The sequence below is a fragment of the Oryzias latipes genome, chromosome 2 (assembly GCF_053564925.1).
Source record: "Oryzias latipes strain Hd-rR chromosome 2, Olatipes_Hd-rR_3.1".
Taxonomy (NCBI): Eukaryota; Metazoa; Chordata; class Actinopteri; order Beloniformes; family Adrianichthyidae; genus Oryzias; species Oryzias latipes.
In genome coordinates, this window is record NC_136238.1 from 22,352,261 (window position 1) to 22,369,199 (window position 16,939).

General features: G+C 41.9%; 1 protein-coding gene across 3 annotated transcripts in view; it reads right to left on the reverse strand.

Moving 5' to 3' along the window:
• Positions 1 to 16,939, reverse strand: part of LOC144986480 (NACHT, LRR and PYD domains-containing protein 12-like) — a 171,154-nt gene that overhangs the window by 127,969 nt on the left and 26,246 nt on the right. For 2 of the 3 annotated variants that reach the window (XM_078933958.1, XM_078933961.1), the window contains exons 10-12: positions 15,798 to 15,974; positions 11,925 to 12,098; positions 4,745 to 4,921 (exon numbers count right to left, since the gene is read on the reverse strand). In XM_078933958.1, coding sequence (XP_078790084.1) covers positions 4,745 to 4,921; positions 11,925 to 12,098; positions 15,798 to 15,974 — 528 coding nt within the window. The remainder of the gene's footprint in view (positions 1 to 4,744; positions 4,922 to 11,924; positions 12,099 to 15,797; positions 15,975 to 16,939) is intronic. The other variant, XM_078933959.1, reaches the window with a different exon arrangement.

Sequence of the window (16,939 nt, forward strand, 5' to 3'; positions counted from 1 at the left end):
ATGAGCTGTCTCCGTCTGACACCTACAAGGATGCTGTTCGCAAGGCCATGTTTGCACGCTTCACAGAGATACAGTGAACCTAAAAGGTGACGAAAATGCATTCTGAACTGTGAAAAATATTCCCTTTATGTAAAAAATAACTTTTGTTTTTGGATTTTTCTTTTTTTGTTCATAGCTGCAAATTTTGTCACAGAGTGTAAAATGAAGCTTTTTAAATTCTGTGCGTTTAATGTTAAAATTGTCCTGGTTGGTCACCCATAAGCCCTTTTTTTTGGTCTACTTTTCTGAGAAAACAGTCGACTCTTTACTTTATAAACTACAAAATCGTGCGCTCTGCCAGTCAACCACACTAACGGCTATGTATAGATCTGCTGGCTTCAGCTGCTCAATAAATCCGTTCTGAACTGCCTGGTTGGAATGAGGTTTCATCGTCTGAGTCAATGTTTCATGTTTTATGTGGCACAGATCAGCATCACTGCTCCCACTGAGAGCACTGTTCTCCACATTATAAGTGAGTTAGAAATACACAGTAATCATGTGTAAATATGTCACCTCTTGTGTGCGGCCCGGACGTTTGCTCATGTATCTGTATTTGGCCCTCACCAAAAAAACTTTAGACACCCCTGATCTAGGTTGTAGATTCAAACCATGGGAACAGAGCAATAAAACCCTTCTCATGTCAAGAAGTTGACCTGCTGCCCCAGCGCCCTACTCTGGAATTTTTGCTGTCCAAACTGAGTGTGTGCAGATCTGGTGGCCATTTTGATGACGTGCACTTCCAAATATGGCAGGCGGCCCCTCTCTCAGCGAATCCGTGTGTCCGGGAGATGGAGACTGGAGGATGCCCGATCCGCCATTGATAAAGTTTGCTCTGAAGAATTTCCTTTGTCCCCAGCCGGCCTGCATCCTAAGACGCCTGTAACTTGTTCTCATTGTAGGCTTTAGAGTTTGAGACCCAGAGCTCTGTCTTAAATATGTTTTAATCTGTTCGAGAACTTTTGTTAGGGAATTAAAATTTGTTTTTCACGACTTTTGAACATGCATGGAAAAGTCTGAAAAGCGGACAGATCTTTTCCTACAGATCCTGATGCAACAGTTTTTTCAGATAATTAAGAAAAGGCATTTATTAGGGATGGCCTATTTGACAGGGACACTCCGGCCCTTGTTTCACCTTCGTGAAGCAGAGTGGTTGGGCAAAATGTTTCGGGATGTGTGTCAAGTAGCGCAGATCACGTGGTTGATGACGATGATATGAAGCGCAGAATGCATTGTTTGGTTAAACTAGGGTTTAGAAGTCACTGCTGTTTCAACAGTTGGGGGCCCTATTCTCTATAAAAACAAACGAATCCTAAAAAACGTTTTCAGACCAGTTCTTTTGTTTCCCTAAAAACTAAAACCGCCCTGGCCCCAATACCTCACAACTAAACTGTTTGATTAGTTCCATTTAAAAACAAAGCATTCATTTTACACCTACACCATGTGTATGCCATTTAGATATTGTTTGTGTTGGACCTAATATTGACCCTTGTGGTACTCCACACCTTAAATTTAGTAGGGGGGATTTGCAATTTTCCAGTTGTGCAAACTGTTGCCGGTTTTTAATGTAACTGCTAATGCCAGTTCTCCTATTCCATATCTTTTCAGTTTGTTTACTAAAATGTTATGATCAATGGTGTCAAAAGCCTTTTTCATATCGATGACCACACCTTGAACCGCCACCTTAACGTGGTGAGGGAGTTTGAGAGCTCGAGTGATCCCAGGAGCTAAGCTGTCTGGGGCTTAGGCCCCTGGTAGACAGGTCCTGGGTTACGAGCCAGACAAAGAGCGGTTCAGAACCCCTAATGAAAGGAAAGATCAAGGACGTGGGAACACTCTCCCATGGGCCCACCACCCGTAGGAGACCTCAAAAGGGGCCAGTGTAATGTGGTTTTGGTGGCGGTCAAGGGCGGGGCCTCTGCGGCCCAAACCCTTGACATGGAACTTGGCTTTTGGGACACGAAACGTCACCTCTCTGGGAGGGAAGGAGCCTGAGCTGGTGTGAGAGGTTGAGAGATACCATCTGGATATAGTCGGGTTCACCTCCACACATAGCCTGGGCTCTAAAACACAGTCCTTAGAGAGGGGTTGGACTCTCTACCACTCTGGAGTTGCTTAAGGTGAGAGGTGGCGGGCTGGTGTGGGGTTACTCGTGAGCCCCCAGCTCAGCCGCCAAGTGTTGGAGTTCAACCTGGTGGATGAGAGGGTCATGCTCCTTCGCCTTTGGGTGGGGGACAGGTCTCTAACTGTGGTTTCGGCTTACGGGCCGAACAGCATTTCGGAGTGCCCGACCTTCTTGGTATCTCTCAAAGGCGTACTGCAAAGTGCCCCAATGGGGGACTCCATTGTCCTCCTGGGGGACTTCAATGCCCACATGGGGGTCTGGTTTGGAGGCCACAGGATTTCCTCTCTGCTCTTTGTAGATTATGTTGTCCTGTCGGCTTCATCAGGCCAGGACATCCACCGTGCATTGGGGCGGTTTGTGGCCGAGTGTGAAGCGGCTGGGATGAGGGTCAGCACGGCTAAATCTGAGGCCATGGTTCTTGACCGGAGAAAGGTAGTTTGCCATCTCTCGGTGGAGGGAGTGTCCCTGCCCCAGGTGGAGGAGTTTGTATATCTGGGGGTCTTGTTCACGAGTGAGGGAAGACCAGGGGCGTGAGATTGACAAGCGGATCGGAGCGGCGTCCGTAGTTATGCAGTCGCTGTATCGGTCTGTTGTGGTGAAGAGAGAGCTGAGCCAAAAAGCAAAGCTCTCAATTTACTGGTCGATCTTCATTCCAACACTCACCTATGGTCATGAGCTATGGGTCATGACTAAAAGAACGAGGTCCCGAATACAAGCGGCTGAAATGAGCTTCCTCCAGTAAAGACACTGGTCTGTAATTTGTTATTTTCATTTTCTTTGGAAATGTTCCTTTTTGAGAGGATAAATTGCAGGTTAGCTGGTCAACAATGGAATCAATTAACTTTTTTGTCACCATCATATCAATCCATCAATCCATTATAGTCCGTAGATGTTTTGTTTTTCAATTCTTTGATGATTTTTAGAATTTAATTTGCTTCCACAGGTTTCTGGTTTCTTATCTGGTGTTTGACTGTTTTATTTCTGATTTAGTAGTACAGTTCATTTCGTCGGCTACCTTTGGACCTTTTTTTTTACAAAATATTCATTAACTCCCTTGTCATATCCTGAATATTACTGCATATCTCATTTTAACAACTGCAAAGTCTGGATAATTTCATTTCTTTTTTTGTATTATAATGACACTGTTTGATACCTCTCATTATACTGTTTAATTTGTTTAAACATTTTTTTGTCGCTGCTCCGCTTCAACAGTTCTATTTTTTAGGAATTCTTTTTTATAAACAGTTTTTTTTGCATGCATTTCTCAGTCCAGTTGTCCTCCATGGAATTTTATTATATTGTTTTCTACTACTGGATTTTGTAAGTGGGCAGTTTTTGTTGTATATTGATGTAAACTCCTGCATACATTTTCATAAGCTGAGTTAACATCGTTGCTTCCATACAGGGTTTTCCAAGTTTGTTCTTGAAGTTCTGATTTAAATTCATTTATTGATTTTTATGTTAGTTTTCTTCTGTAAACTACTTGCCTTTTTTCTTTTATTTATCTACAAAATCATTCATAGTTTGCAAATACCAGAGGGTGGTCACTGACATCAACATCAACAGTCTACTTTTTATCCTGTTTTCTAGGTAGTTTGTAAATATATTATCCATCAAGGTCCCACTATTTGTTGTTATTCTGCTCGGTTTGTTGTTAATGGATATAAGCTAAAACTTTACATTCTATGACTAAAATCTTCTGTCATGGTGTGATTGTTTGGGTTCAACCAATTTATATTAAAGTCTCCACATAGAAATATTTCCAAATGCTTTTGGAAATATTAGCACAAATGTTTTCGATAGCACTTGTGAAAGTTTCAATGTTTGATGCGGGGCTAGATACACGCAACTGACACTGATGTCACTCTGTTTTTTTCCTTACTAATCTCTATAGATGTATATTCCATGACATCATCAATACAGGATATTTCAGGAGATGATCTTCCAGTCCTTCTCTGCTGCAGCCCTTCAAGCAGAGAATTTCAACTCCAACAGATCAAAGCAGAGAGAAGAAGGAAGTGATGAGGAAGAGTCAGCAGCAAATGTTGGATATTGATCCCCGATCCATGACTTCGGCTCTGAATGAAGAGTCAGAAGCTGCTGGGAGCTCTGATGGATGATGTGATGATGTTTGTGGATGAAAAGGTGAGGATGTTTGTGGAGGATGTGTCCGTCAGAGCAGCATCCAGCTGCAGCATGACTCTGTCACTGTCTGCTCACAAACATCAGCCGCTGGACTCTCAGCTGCATCTGCTGAAACACAGCAGGACTCAGAGTGCGTGTGAGCGTGCACGGCTGCTTCTTCTGCACGCTCTTTAAAGGCGTCCGTTGGACCAAAGTTGAGACACAAAGAAGAGCTCACAGCTGCAAGCAGAACTTTGAGGAGCACAAATGTCAGCAGACAGCTTTGCAACAAGCAGCTGCAGGAAGAAAAGAAGAAGTTCTTCTGCAGATCTTTGAAGAGAACAAGCAGCTGCAGGAAGATGCTGCTGCAGATCAGAATCTGGATATTTCTGCTCACTGTGGGTCAACACAACTTTGTCATCATATTGATCTAAACCCAACTGAAACATGGAGTCTGACCTCAGAGTCTGCAGTCTGCAGTTTGGACTCTCCAGAAAACCACACAGATGAAGAAGTCCTGAATCTTTCAGGTTCTTGTTCTCACTCAGGTCCAGTTCTGTCAAATTGGATGGGTATTTCTTCAGAGCTGAGAGCAGAGCTTCACAGCTGATCTCTGACAAACTGCAGTTCCTCATCCTGAAATCAGACAGAAAAGTGTGTTCAGGAGCAGTGATGCAGCTGGAGGTCCAGCAACTTGATACATTCTCTCAGGTTGGACCCCCCCTGATGACAGACTGACAGATTACATCTTAGCTCTAAGATTTGGACCCAAAAACATGATGATAAAATATAATCAAAATGCAGTAAATCTGAAATGACTTTAAAATAAAGTTAAAACAGACGAGGAATCGAAATATCATTTATCATCATGAATTATTAATTCCGAGATACATTTTTACAATGCACGGCAAAAATGCCGATGGAACTGACAGTTGGAAAATAAACTTCATTTGAAAAAAGAAAATTGTCATATAAAAAAAAAAGACAATTTAAAATCCAATTGATTTTGCTTAGATTTAAAGCTTTTATTTAAAAAATTCAGATGAAATTGTATTTCTTCATCTTGAATCCCAAATTTTAACCCTTGTGCTATCCTAGGCACTTTAACATTGGGAGTTGGGTCATCTAGACCCACTAGACAGTGCACTGAACCTTTTTTCTTCAATGATTTGTGTACCTCAAGGGTTTCCATGGATTATATGAAATCTTTCCACCTTTATCCACCTTTGTCATGGTAGGGAGAACATGTCAATGTAGGCTAGCACAAGGGTTATAATGCATTTTCAAATGACAAGATTCAAGAAAGCAAAGTTGCTGATTCACTTGCAGAAGAGACATTAAGGATTTTTCCAACAGCAGAAACTCAAAGATGTTCACCACAAGAAAAGAATGAAGCAGAGCTAAACTTTCCGTTCTCTCTTCTGGAAAAAGCAGGTTGTGCAGAAAAACTGCTAAAAAAGTCTTTAGTTCTCCTTTGAAAGCACTTACTGACATTTTATTTGATTTTGATTTGAAATGGTATACTTCAAGCAATCACAGAATAATTTACAAAACAATACAATAAGCATTCATACATTCATTCAAAGACGTATCAAATTTAGGATAATTAGATATTACATCAAAGATTGTTTGAAAGGGTGTGGAAGGAACCGTAACCATTTTATGACATGATTTATCATTATCCGGTTCATAACCTTATCATCTGATAACAATGCCTTACCAACACAGTTTCAGTTCATTACGTATGCTTAAGTATCAATAAATCACATGACAATGATGAATTACTTCATACTTATGTAAAGTAGTTATAACTATTTTGTATAATAAAATACCACAATACAGATCCGTTATCTAAAATATATTCAGATTAATTTCATTAGAAAAATCATGTTTATGATTAAAAAAATAACACAATCAGAAAATAAACATAACAAATCATGACTTTTTAGATCAAGTGAACTAATATAATTAGAATTCAGTCATTATAACCATCTTCAATAATAGATTAAGCGTTTTTGATTTATTTATATATTTTAATTTTTTATAGTAAGGTAATGCTGTGAAATAAAAAAGGGTCCATATCCATGTCGATCGTCCAAGGTTGGTATTCCTTCTTCTTGGTTTAAACAGAGTTTATAGTTCTCTTGGATCTTTTGTCTGCAGACATTAGATAAAGGTCCTTTTTCTTCTGCAGCTGTTATCAGCGGCGCTGAAAGTTGAGGTCAAGTTGTCTGCAGGTCAAAACTCTCTGCTGAAAATCAGGGTCACTTCAGACTTTTGGAGAAAGCGATGACTCCAGGCATCATATTGAAATCTCTAAACTGTAGAAGGGCCTTGAAAAACATGAGGATCCACAGGGCCCAAAATGTCTGAATGTAGCCCTGCAGAGGAGCTGCTGATGGTTCTGCTGTTAGTCTAAGGGTATCAGCTGGTTCTGCGTTTAGTCTAAGGGTTTCAGATGGTTTTGCTGTTAGTCATAGGGTTTCTGCTGGTTCTGCTGGTAGTCTAAGCGGTTCAGCTTGTTATTCCGCTCCCAAAGTTCATTTTTCTGATGCCAGAAATCTTTTAGGACATTTGTGTCAAACCTCAGGCTTGCGGGGCAAATCCAGCCTGGTGTGTGATTATATCTGGCCTTAGGGCTGGTCAAAAGGTTGATATCAGTTTTGTCTATTCTTTGGAATTTTATGTTTTAGAACAGGGGTCTCAAACCTTCTATGCTCACTGAGCATCGAAGCACTGAGCACTTGATTTATTGATCGTTTGATTGATTAATTCAGTGTTTTTCAACCAGTGTGCCGCGGCACACTAGTGTGCCGTGGGAGATGGTCAAGTGTACCGTGGGAAATTGCCCTCATTCACTGATCTAAAAACATTTCCCATCTCCAGGATATCAGCTTTTTGTTCATCCAAACAGGCCCTGATAAAACACTGAGTAGTTAGGAATATAAAAGATCATACAATTATTTTTTCTTTGTGTTTATTTGATTCTATTAAAGACTTTTTGAGAAGAATGACGGTACCGCGATTTAGCTGCTCCTAAAGCTGTTTGTGGAAAAGTCCCGCCCCTTTAACTGTCTCCGCCAATCATTCTTGAATGCTTAATCACATGTCATCAGTCTGACCAATCAGAAGTGGTTAAAGTCTTAATTTCGTTGTTCCAATTTAGCTCAAAAAGTCGCTCAGTTCTTACAAAAATACCGGCTAAAGCTCGTCTTTAGTGGTTTAGCTTTCCACAGAATCCGGTCTCAGACTGTGGAACAAGTGAACAAAACAATGAAGCTCAGAGAAGATAGTCTTTCTGCCCTTTTACGGCAGTTATCACACTACATCTCCCATGATGCATTGGGTTAAAGGGACAGGGTTAAAGGGACAGCGCCTCAGCGCACAATGAGCCGTCCTTGTCAAACGTCCTGAAACCAACGAACACACATCAAACAGTTTTTACATTTTCTATCTTTACTTTTATTTCATTTTTTAGAAAAAACAGCTTTAACTTTTCGCTTTTTCTGCCACAATTATCACAGAAATGAACGTGAGATTGCGGGGGAGGGGAGGGCTGTAGATCAAGACAGACTAGGAGTTTCTACTTTTTTTTTTTTTTTTGGATGCTGGTGTGCCGCGCAATTTTTGTCAAAGTAAAAGTTTGCCGTGGCTCAAAAAAGGTTGAAAAACACTGGATTAATTGATTGATTTCAAGCATTGTAATCGAAGCAATAAAGAATGTACTCATATTTATCCAACTCATTACAGAAATATAGAAATGTATAGATAAAAAAAACATAAAAAAGAACTTACAAAAAAGACACTTAAATCCCATTTGCTTAATTAAGTGTAAAAGATCATTAACTACAGTCAAGTAGAGCTTGATTTATTTCTTGAAAAGGAGTGGGAAAAAAGGAGTTATATAATCCCACCCCCACTGATTTAGTTAATTTTATAGTTTTACACAGTTTTTGTAATCCGGTTCTGATCAGATAGATTCTTTTGAAGTTCCAAAATCCACTACCTAGACATGATTGATTATCTTCAGAAATCAATCATCAGTTAACAGTAACGGTAACCGTTAGGTAATAATCATTGATTATTATTAGAGCACATTATCACAATAAACCAGTAATTATTGCTACACATTGCAGATCACGTAAACAAATCAATAGCTTATTGATTGTGTTAAAAAACATTTCAGTAATAATTGTTGCACATTACACAATGTAACACTTGTTGGTTGTAATTAAAAACGCTTTGATTATTTCACCAAGTTCACACATGTATTTGGAATTCAACACCTGTTGATCCTTAGCTCCTCTTATCTTTACATCGTGAAATCAGAGTTTCTTTATACATTTTCTTCAATATTTGAATATTTGAAGATTGTTTGAGCTCACTACCTAACCCGTTCCAAAGTTTAGTGCCACACACCGACACACAGAAACTTTTCTTTGTGGTTCTTATCAATTTGATCTTGAAGTTCCTATCCCCTCAGTTTGTAGCCTCCTTCCTTTTCTAAGAACTGTTTTTGGATATTGAATCGTAATGATTTCTCACTGGCTCTGTATAGAGTTGAGTGGTGTAAAAAATCAACAGGCTCATACAGTTGTAAGATTAAGGTTTGATAAAATTAATTGTTTCAATAAAGTCAGCTTTATGTACAATTCTGGCGGCTCGTTTTTGAAGTATAAAGAGAGGATATAGTGAGCTCTTATAAATATTCCCCCTAAATTCTATACAGCAGGGGAAATATAGTTAATATTAAGGAGCAGTACAATAAAAATCTACTGTTGTATTCTTATATATGTTGAGATTTATTTATGATTGAAATACTTTTTTTAGACTTAGTTTGTATGTGTCTGATGTGAGACTTCCAACATAGTTTGTTATCGATAACAACCCTTAAGAATTTAATTTCTGTGGGGGGTGCGAATGGGAACGCCTATGGAGTAGACGTGTTTTCACCGAGCTCTCCACTCTCTCCGAACATTTTTGCGATTTACAGATTTTTTGGAATAAATCTTTACAGCTGCAGTTGTGAGCTTTTTACTTTCTTTGTTAAAATGATAAAAACGAAAAATGGAAGAAGCCATTAAAACCTCCGGAAGTGGAGACTAACCCGCCTGAGATAGCTGACGATGCCGTGCTAGCCTCTGACTCAGCTAGCGGACCGGACTGCCCGGACCCAGAGCCTGCAGACGTCCTCTCAGCAATTCGGAGCATGAATAAAACAATGAAAGAAAGATTTAACAAGCTCGAGGCGTCATTTGCTGCAACCCAAGCATCTTTTGCGAATCTCAGGGCTCGGATACAGGAGGTTGAAGAAGCTAGCTCTGATCATGACCATCGCCTTTCACTGGCTGAGAAAACGCTCACCGTGCTTCGCACAGAGAATGAGACACTCCATCAGAAAATACATGATCTGGAAGCTGTGAGCTGTGCTCACCTGAGCTGTGCTCAGGTGAGTGTTTATGTTCTAAAATGGATGGTGGAATGTGTAAAGAAGGAGGGAGAGTGCCCAGCCATCCCCACACCAAGACCCCCGCCGGAGCAGCAGCAGGCAGGGAACAACCGCCCCCCGGGCGGCGTCCACATCCACCACCCAGGCCAGGGCAAACAGGACCGCCGCGAGGCCCCCAGAGCAAGAGAGCAGGGAGGCATGGGGGGAAAGAGAGCGCCGCCCCAGCCCAACCAGGAGAGCAGCCCCCCGCCGCGCCGGGAGAGCCCAACGCAGGGCCCACAGCCCCAGACGAGCACCCCATCACCACCCAGGAGTTCTGGGAATCCCCCAACCCCAGGTACGAGCCAGGACCCCCCAAGGGAGACCCGCTCCGCACTCCAGGCAGCCATCCGCCCGGCCCACTGTTGGTCCAGGGAGGAGCGAGCCCAGGGCCACCCGCCACCGCCAGGAGGGGAGCATCCCAGGGAAAAGGGGGGCCCACGAAGGGTGTTGTAAAGATGGCCCGACCAGGCTCGGCCACAGTTGGAAATTTGGCAGGGCCCAGCGCTCAGGGGCAAGGACCAGAACCCACCCCCCAGGGACACGGACACCCCCGGCTCAGGTGTTATGTGAACCCCCCCCCCCCTGCGCGGAGGGAGCATTGCCGGGCCCAGGAAACCGGCACCCAGGAGACACGGCCGCCATTGCCAAGGGCCCCGTACCCCCCACCAGGGAAGGGGTAGGGGACAGATGGTCTTAGGTCCCACCTTCTTTGCAAAATGTGTGTGCGTGTATGTGTGTTTGTAAGGGTGTGTGTGTGTGCATGTGTGTGTTTATGTTTGAATGTATATTTTGAGGTGTAGAGGGTGTGTGTACTAAGGGGGGTGCAGTTAAAATTGGCGGGTAGGGCACTGAGGGGACATCTCCTGATTACTGAAAGTGATGTCCCCTCACCCTCCCCACCAAGGGGCCCTAAATGTCTAAGGTGCGGTTAAAATTGGCGGGTAGGGTGCTAGGAGGACATCTGCTGCTTGCTGGCAGTGATGTCCAAGCACCCCCCCTACCAAGGGCCCTACATGTCTAAGGTGCAAATAAAACCGAAAGAGGGGGGGCCCACTCCATAGGGCAACCATGGGAGGGAGACCACTGCCAAGTAGCTCTCACCCCAAGGCGCCTTCTCATCTCTAAAGTAATCTGGGATCCCCCCCCCCCTGTTTTTAATAATGTTATTTAATATTTCCCAAACTTGCTTCACCTAGTTTTTATTTTCATTAAGTAGATTATTAAAGTACACTTTTTTTATGTCTTTTGTTATAAGAATTTTTATTGAAGTTATTTACGTTTTTACAAGCATTTTATAGACCGGTAGTTAACCAAGGGTATTTGGCAAACTTGTTCTTGAATTTATAAATTGGACGGTTCTTATTGTAAAGTAAAAGTTCCACAATCTGTTCTCCGCATTTTACACATCCCCTGGGGGTGCGGTGAGCTGCAGACACAGCCATGCTCGGGAACCATTTGGTGGTTCAACCCCCTAATCCAACCCCTTAATGCTGAGTGTCAAGCAGGGAGGAATTGGGTCCCATTTTTAAAGTATTTGGTATGACTCGGCCTGGGTTTGAACTCACGACCTTCCAGTTACAGGGCGGACTCTCTAACAAGGCCAAAATCTACAATTACTAAAACGTTTAAATACAAAGACAATGACCTAGAACTACCAGAACCAGTTACCTCTCTGATTAATTTTTCAATGAATAAAATTCTGTCCAAAATATATAAACTCTTATGCAATGTTAATAATAATATCTCAATCCCGACGATTAAATGGGATGCAGATTTGAAGACCTCAGGATTCCCACAGAGAAGCTGGAGGAACCAACCAAGTAGAGGAAAGTCTGGACATCTTTGTTTAGACTGCTGCCAGACCGAGATTAGAAGAAGAAAATTGAGAGATGGCTAACTGGATGGCTGGATGGATGGATGGATGGATGGATGGATGGATGGATGGATGGATGGATGGATGGCATAGGTGCTATGGTATAGCTGCATTGGCTAAATTAGCATCGTTTCTGATCATTTAGGTTTAACATACTGATCAAAGCAGAGAGGAAAAACTGAATTGATTAGGAAGTGCCTCATGTCTGCAGTTTAATGTCAACACAATTTTTTTCCTCATATTGATCTGAACATAACTGAAACATGGAGTCTGACCTCAGAGTCTGCAGTCTGCAGTCTGGACTCTCCAGAAAACCACACAGATGAAGAACTCCTGAATCCTGCAGGTTGTTGTAGCTCAGGTCCAGTTCTTTCAGATTGAATGGGTTTTTCTTCAGAGCTGAGACCAGAGCTTCACAGCTGATCTCTGACAAACTGCAGCTCCACAACCTGCAATCAGACAGAAAAGTGTGTTCAGGAGCAGTGATGCAGCTGGAGGTCCAGGACCTTGGTAGATCCAGTCAGGTGGGACCCGCCCTGATAAAAGACTGACAGATTATATTTTCACTGTTTTGACCCAAAAACATAATGGTAAATGAAATTGCTTTTAAAATGAAGTTAAAATGTAGTTAAATCAGACGAGGAATTGGAATGTCATTTATTATCATGAATGATTAATTAATAAATACACTTTAAAAATGCAAGGCAGGAATGCAGATTGAACTGACATTTGAATTATGGAACCAAATAACATGAAAATTTAAAATCCAATAGATTCTGCTTTGATTAAAAGATTTGATTTTTAAAAATGGCAGATTAAATTACACTTCTTCATCTTGAATCCTATTGTAAAACGCGTTTTTAAATGACATGAAGGTTCAAGAAAACAAAGTTGCTGATTCATGAAAACTTGGAAAAGAGACATTATGAACCTGTAGCACAGAAAATCCTCGTCTATGTTAAAGATAAATACACAATGAGTCCAGATTTAATAAAAAAAATTAACTGGGATTACCACTTTGGCCCTCAAGAACTGAAGATCAGGACTGCTTCAGAACTAGTTCAGATAGTTAATAGCACATTTGATGGGTTCAACACAGATTCAGATGAACACTGAATAGGACAGAAAAGAAAAACAGCATTCAGTTGTTCGATGGAAATATTTTGTCAACCCAATATGTCAACCCAAATAATCCTGCCATTTTTAGAGCAGCTCGGTGGAGATTTAGATCATTTTCTGGCTGCACTAAACTCCAAAGGTGCTCAGAATGCTGCTGAGATTTTCAATCAGCAGAGTCAACAGAGGAAAAGTCAGCCATCTGTCCTGACAACTCACTAATGTTCACATCCATCACACAGAGCTCCCATTTCTCAAAGTCACAGACAGTTTGAAAACTCTTCTACCAGCTTGGACATTATATCACAATATCTGTGTACATTAAGCACGTTTCCTGTCCCTGAATTGCCTTTCAGCCTCTTTGCAACTGAGGGGAAGTGCTAAAATCTTTTGTTTTTAATTTGCTGGATCTGTAAATTGAGCTAAATTTAGCTCCAACGTCTGAACTCTGCGATTGTAACCATCAAGTCACAGCTTCATATCAACCTGCCTGTCAGCCACACAGCCGCCACAACTCCCCCGGTCCCTCAGTCATCAGCGGCCGCTGGAGGCGACGCGCCGGGAGCTTCAAGCATCGGAACAGAGAATGGCCCTTCGGGTAAATTCAATGGAGACTCGAGCAATGCATGGGCTTCCTCATGCAGTGTGATCTGTTTCTGGGCCAACAATCAAGCCTTTCTCCCACAGAAGATGCTAAAGGCTCCCTGGGTGTCTGCCTCCTGACCACGACAGTGGATAGCTGCGCTCTGGACTTGAGGTGTGTTACCCTTCCACTCCGATCCTGCACTCACACAGCAGCTGCGGGAGGTGTTTAATCATGCCGCAGATGGCAAGGACCCCAGGAAGCAGAAATACAGGATCATGCAGGGGCAACAGACCGCAGCCGCCTACTCTTTACAATTCCAGACTCAGGCAGCACTCCTGGCCTCACACATCAACACTAAATATACTCACGTAAGTCAAATTATTTCTCTAGTCAGTCTATACAGATCATAAAGCAATATTCTCTCCCTACAGTGGAGTTATATGAAGTTATGCAGCACGAAATCATGGACTGATTATGAAATGCGGACATGAGTCCAGACAACAACCACAATCCACCAGCCCAACTCTATAATTACAGCATAAAACAACATAAATTCACCGCCTTTGTATTTCAAGAAAATGACAAACTTATAAATTGTAAATAACTTCCATGTATTCCAAAAGTTACATACACTCATCAAGTCCTGCTTGGCAAAAAAAGAAAAACAAAACAAACATGCTTTGGCCTATTTTGTCACAGTTTTTCGTGGTGAGGGAGGGTGGGGGGATTTAATATTTTTCCTCTTTCAAAGGGGGGAATAAGAGAAAAGGTTTGAGAACCACTAGTGTACAACAGATGTTTCTCTGGGTGCATCATTGGAGTGTAAACTGGAACTCTCTACCATGCATCATGAGGTCTTCCCTTTAATTTGAAAGTCGCACAGTAACCAAGTCAACTCAACCGGTTAAGGAGCTGTTGTCCGTCAGAATGCGGACGGAGCGTTACAGGCCCGCCATCTTTGAGACTGCTTTGTCCTAAGAGACTAAAGACGCCAAAGAAACTCTAAAGAACTTAGTGTAAATAATATAAAGACTGGGTGTATTTGGGTGGTCGTTTGAACCAAGGGTGAGGTTTTCGTATTTATCCGTGTACATTTCAAAAATAACAAAGTAGCTGGGAAACATCATTGAGTCGCATTGGGGTTGTTAGTGTCATTAGAGAAAAAGAAACAAAGACATACTGTAAAGAAGGAAAGAGAACCCTGTTTATTTTTGTAATTACTCTCATTTGATGTAGAGTGTTACAACAGTAAATTGTTGTTTTAATGTAAAAATGATGCTCTGTCCAAATAGCACTTTTTAAATGTTGTACCAGTGACAGCGACAAAAGAATCACCATGGTTTTATGTAAATCTAAATGTTATACATCAAAGTTTTTTTAAATATTAAAGTGCAGTTTCTGACTCCCAGACTCTGGTTCACATTGGAAACTAATTCACACAGAGAAACAACCTCAGAGGGAGGCTGGTTAACCATTTGAGAGAACAGAAGACTGAGATATTCTGACACTCTGGACCACTGATCTCTGAGAGAAGTGTTGCTGTGGTGCAGTGTGCTGATGGTAAACTAATTCTCTTTACATTTTGCTCTTAGTCTTTATAAAATTTTGTTAATCTACACCTTGTTTACTCTTAACTTTGTTGATATTAATCTTTTCCTTAATAAAAAGACCGGGATACAACAATTTTAAATTTCAATATTTGGAAAATATGCTAATTTGGCCACGCCAAATAGTGTTTGGTCTTTGATCCAACACTTATTTGTGGTCATGAGCTCTAAATAATGATCTAAAGATCGCGGTTCCAGATACCAGCGGTAGAAATCAACTTCCTCTACAGGGTGGCTGGGCGCCTCTTTAGAGATATGGGGAGCTATCACTGCCGCTTCTGGAATGGATTAATGCAATGTTTCTCAAACTGTGGGGTGCTTGGTCCCCCAGAGGATGCTCAGAGTAGAAATGCTGCTCCTCAGCATCCTCAGCATGGAAAGGAGACAACTGACATCTGATCTGGAAAGACTTCAGGATTCCCACAAAGGAGCTGGAGGGAACAACTGAGGAGATTAAAGTCTTGACATCTTTGGTTAGACTGCTGCCAGACCACGATGGGAAGAAGAAAATGGAGGAATGGATGAATGGATGGATGGATGGATGGTTGGATGGATGGATGGATGGATGGATGGATGGATGGCATAGCTATTTTTACACCACGTTAACTTTTATCTGCTTAAGGAGAGCGGGTCATGTTCTACTGACACGTGGCTGACAAGTATAAGGTGATTGATGGGCGTGGCTAAATTTGCACATTTTCTGACCATTTAGATTTAACATTCAGATCAAAGCAGAGAGAAAAGGGAAGTGATGAGGAAGTGCCTTATGTCAGCAGTTTAGTGTCAAGACAACTTTGTCATCATATTGATCTGAACACAACTGAAACATGGAGTCTGACCTCAGAGTCTGCAGTCTGCAGTCTGGACTCTCCAGAAAACCACACAGATGAAGAAATCCTGAATCCAGCAGGTTCCAGTTCTCGCTCAGGTCCAGTTCTGTCAGATTGGACGGGTTTTTCTTCAGAGCTGAGCCCAGAGCTTCACAGCTGATCTTTGACAAACTGCATTTCTCTAATCTGCAATCAGACAGAAAAGTGTGTTCAGGAGCAGTGATGCAGCTGGAGGACCAGGAACTTGGTATATTCAGTCAGATGGAACCCACCCTGATGAGAAAATGACAGAATACATTTTCACTGTTGAGTAATTTCTCTTGGGTTTTGCCCCCTGTGAAGGAATTTGTTTTATTATCATTGCTTAAATGTATTTGTGTAAATGTATGTTTAAATGTTAACTCAGATTGACCTTTTCTGAAAACAGTTGTGTGTGTTTATTGATCTGCTTCTCATCCCAGCTAAGAGGGGGTTTTACGACACACTGTCCTTAGCTGATAAGGAATACTGTTTGAACTTAGAATCCAACCAAATGGGTCATTATACAACACCCCCTAATGAACTTTTCTCTTTGTCTTGAAAATGTTACCTCCTTCTTGTGTTCTTAATAAAAGAGGCACGAGGAGAGGCAGACCTTTGAGAAGAGAAGCGTGGTAGACGTTTTCTGTCACTCTTGCTCCTCTCCCTCGTGCATGAGAAACTTGATTCTTGTTGTGGTTTGTTGTTCATAATTGTGTTTTTCTTTAATGTCTAGATGCATTTATCTGACATTCTTTGGTCCATTCGAGCCAGATGACAACATATCTGTGTCCTTGGGTGAGGACCACACTGATTGAAGTCTGTCGACAGCCCGTGAGACCAGGTCTCCGGAGGAAAGTCCGTCGTAGTGAATTCTACGCCGGCCAATCGACTGGTCTGATCCCTGGGTCCAGATTGACGTTATTCTTTAACCAGTCAGACCACAACGACAAGGCAAGTAAAGCGCTTTTTCAGGGGTTCGAGTCCCCGAAGTGGCCCAGAATTCTGAGGAACAGGTTCAAGTCCTGTTGCCTAAAACACGTGTGGGTTTGGAGTCCCCGAAAAGTCCAGAATTCTGAATAAAGGTGTGGGTTCGAGTCCTACAGCCTAAAACGCGTAAGAGGGTTCAAGTC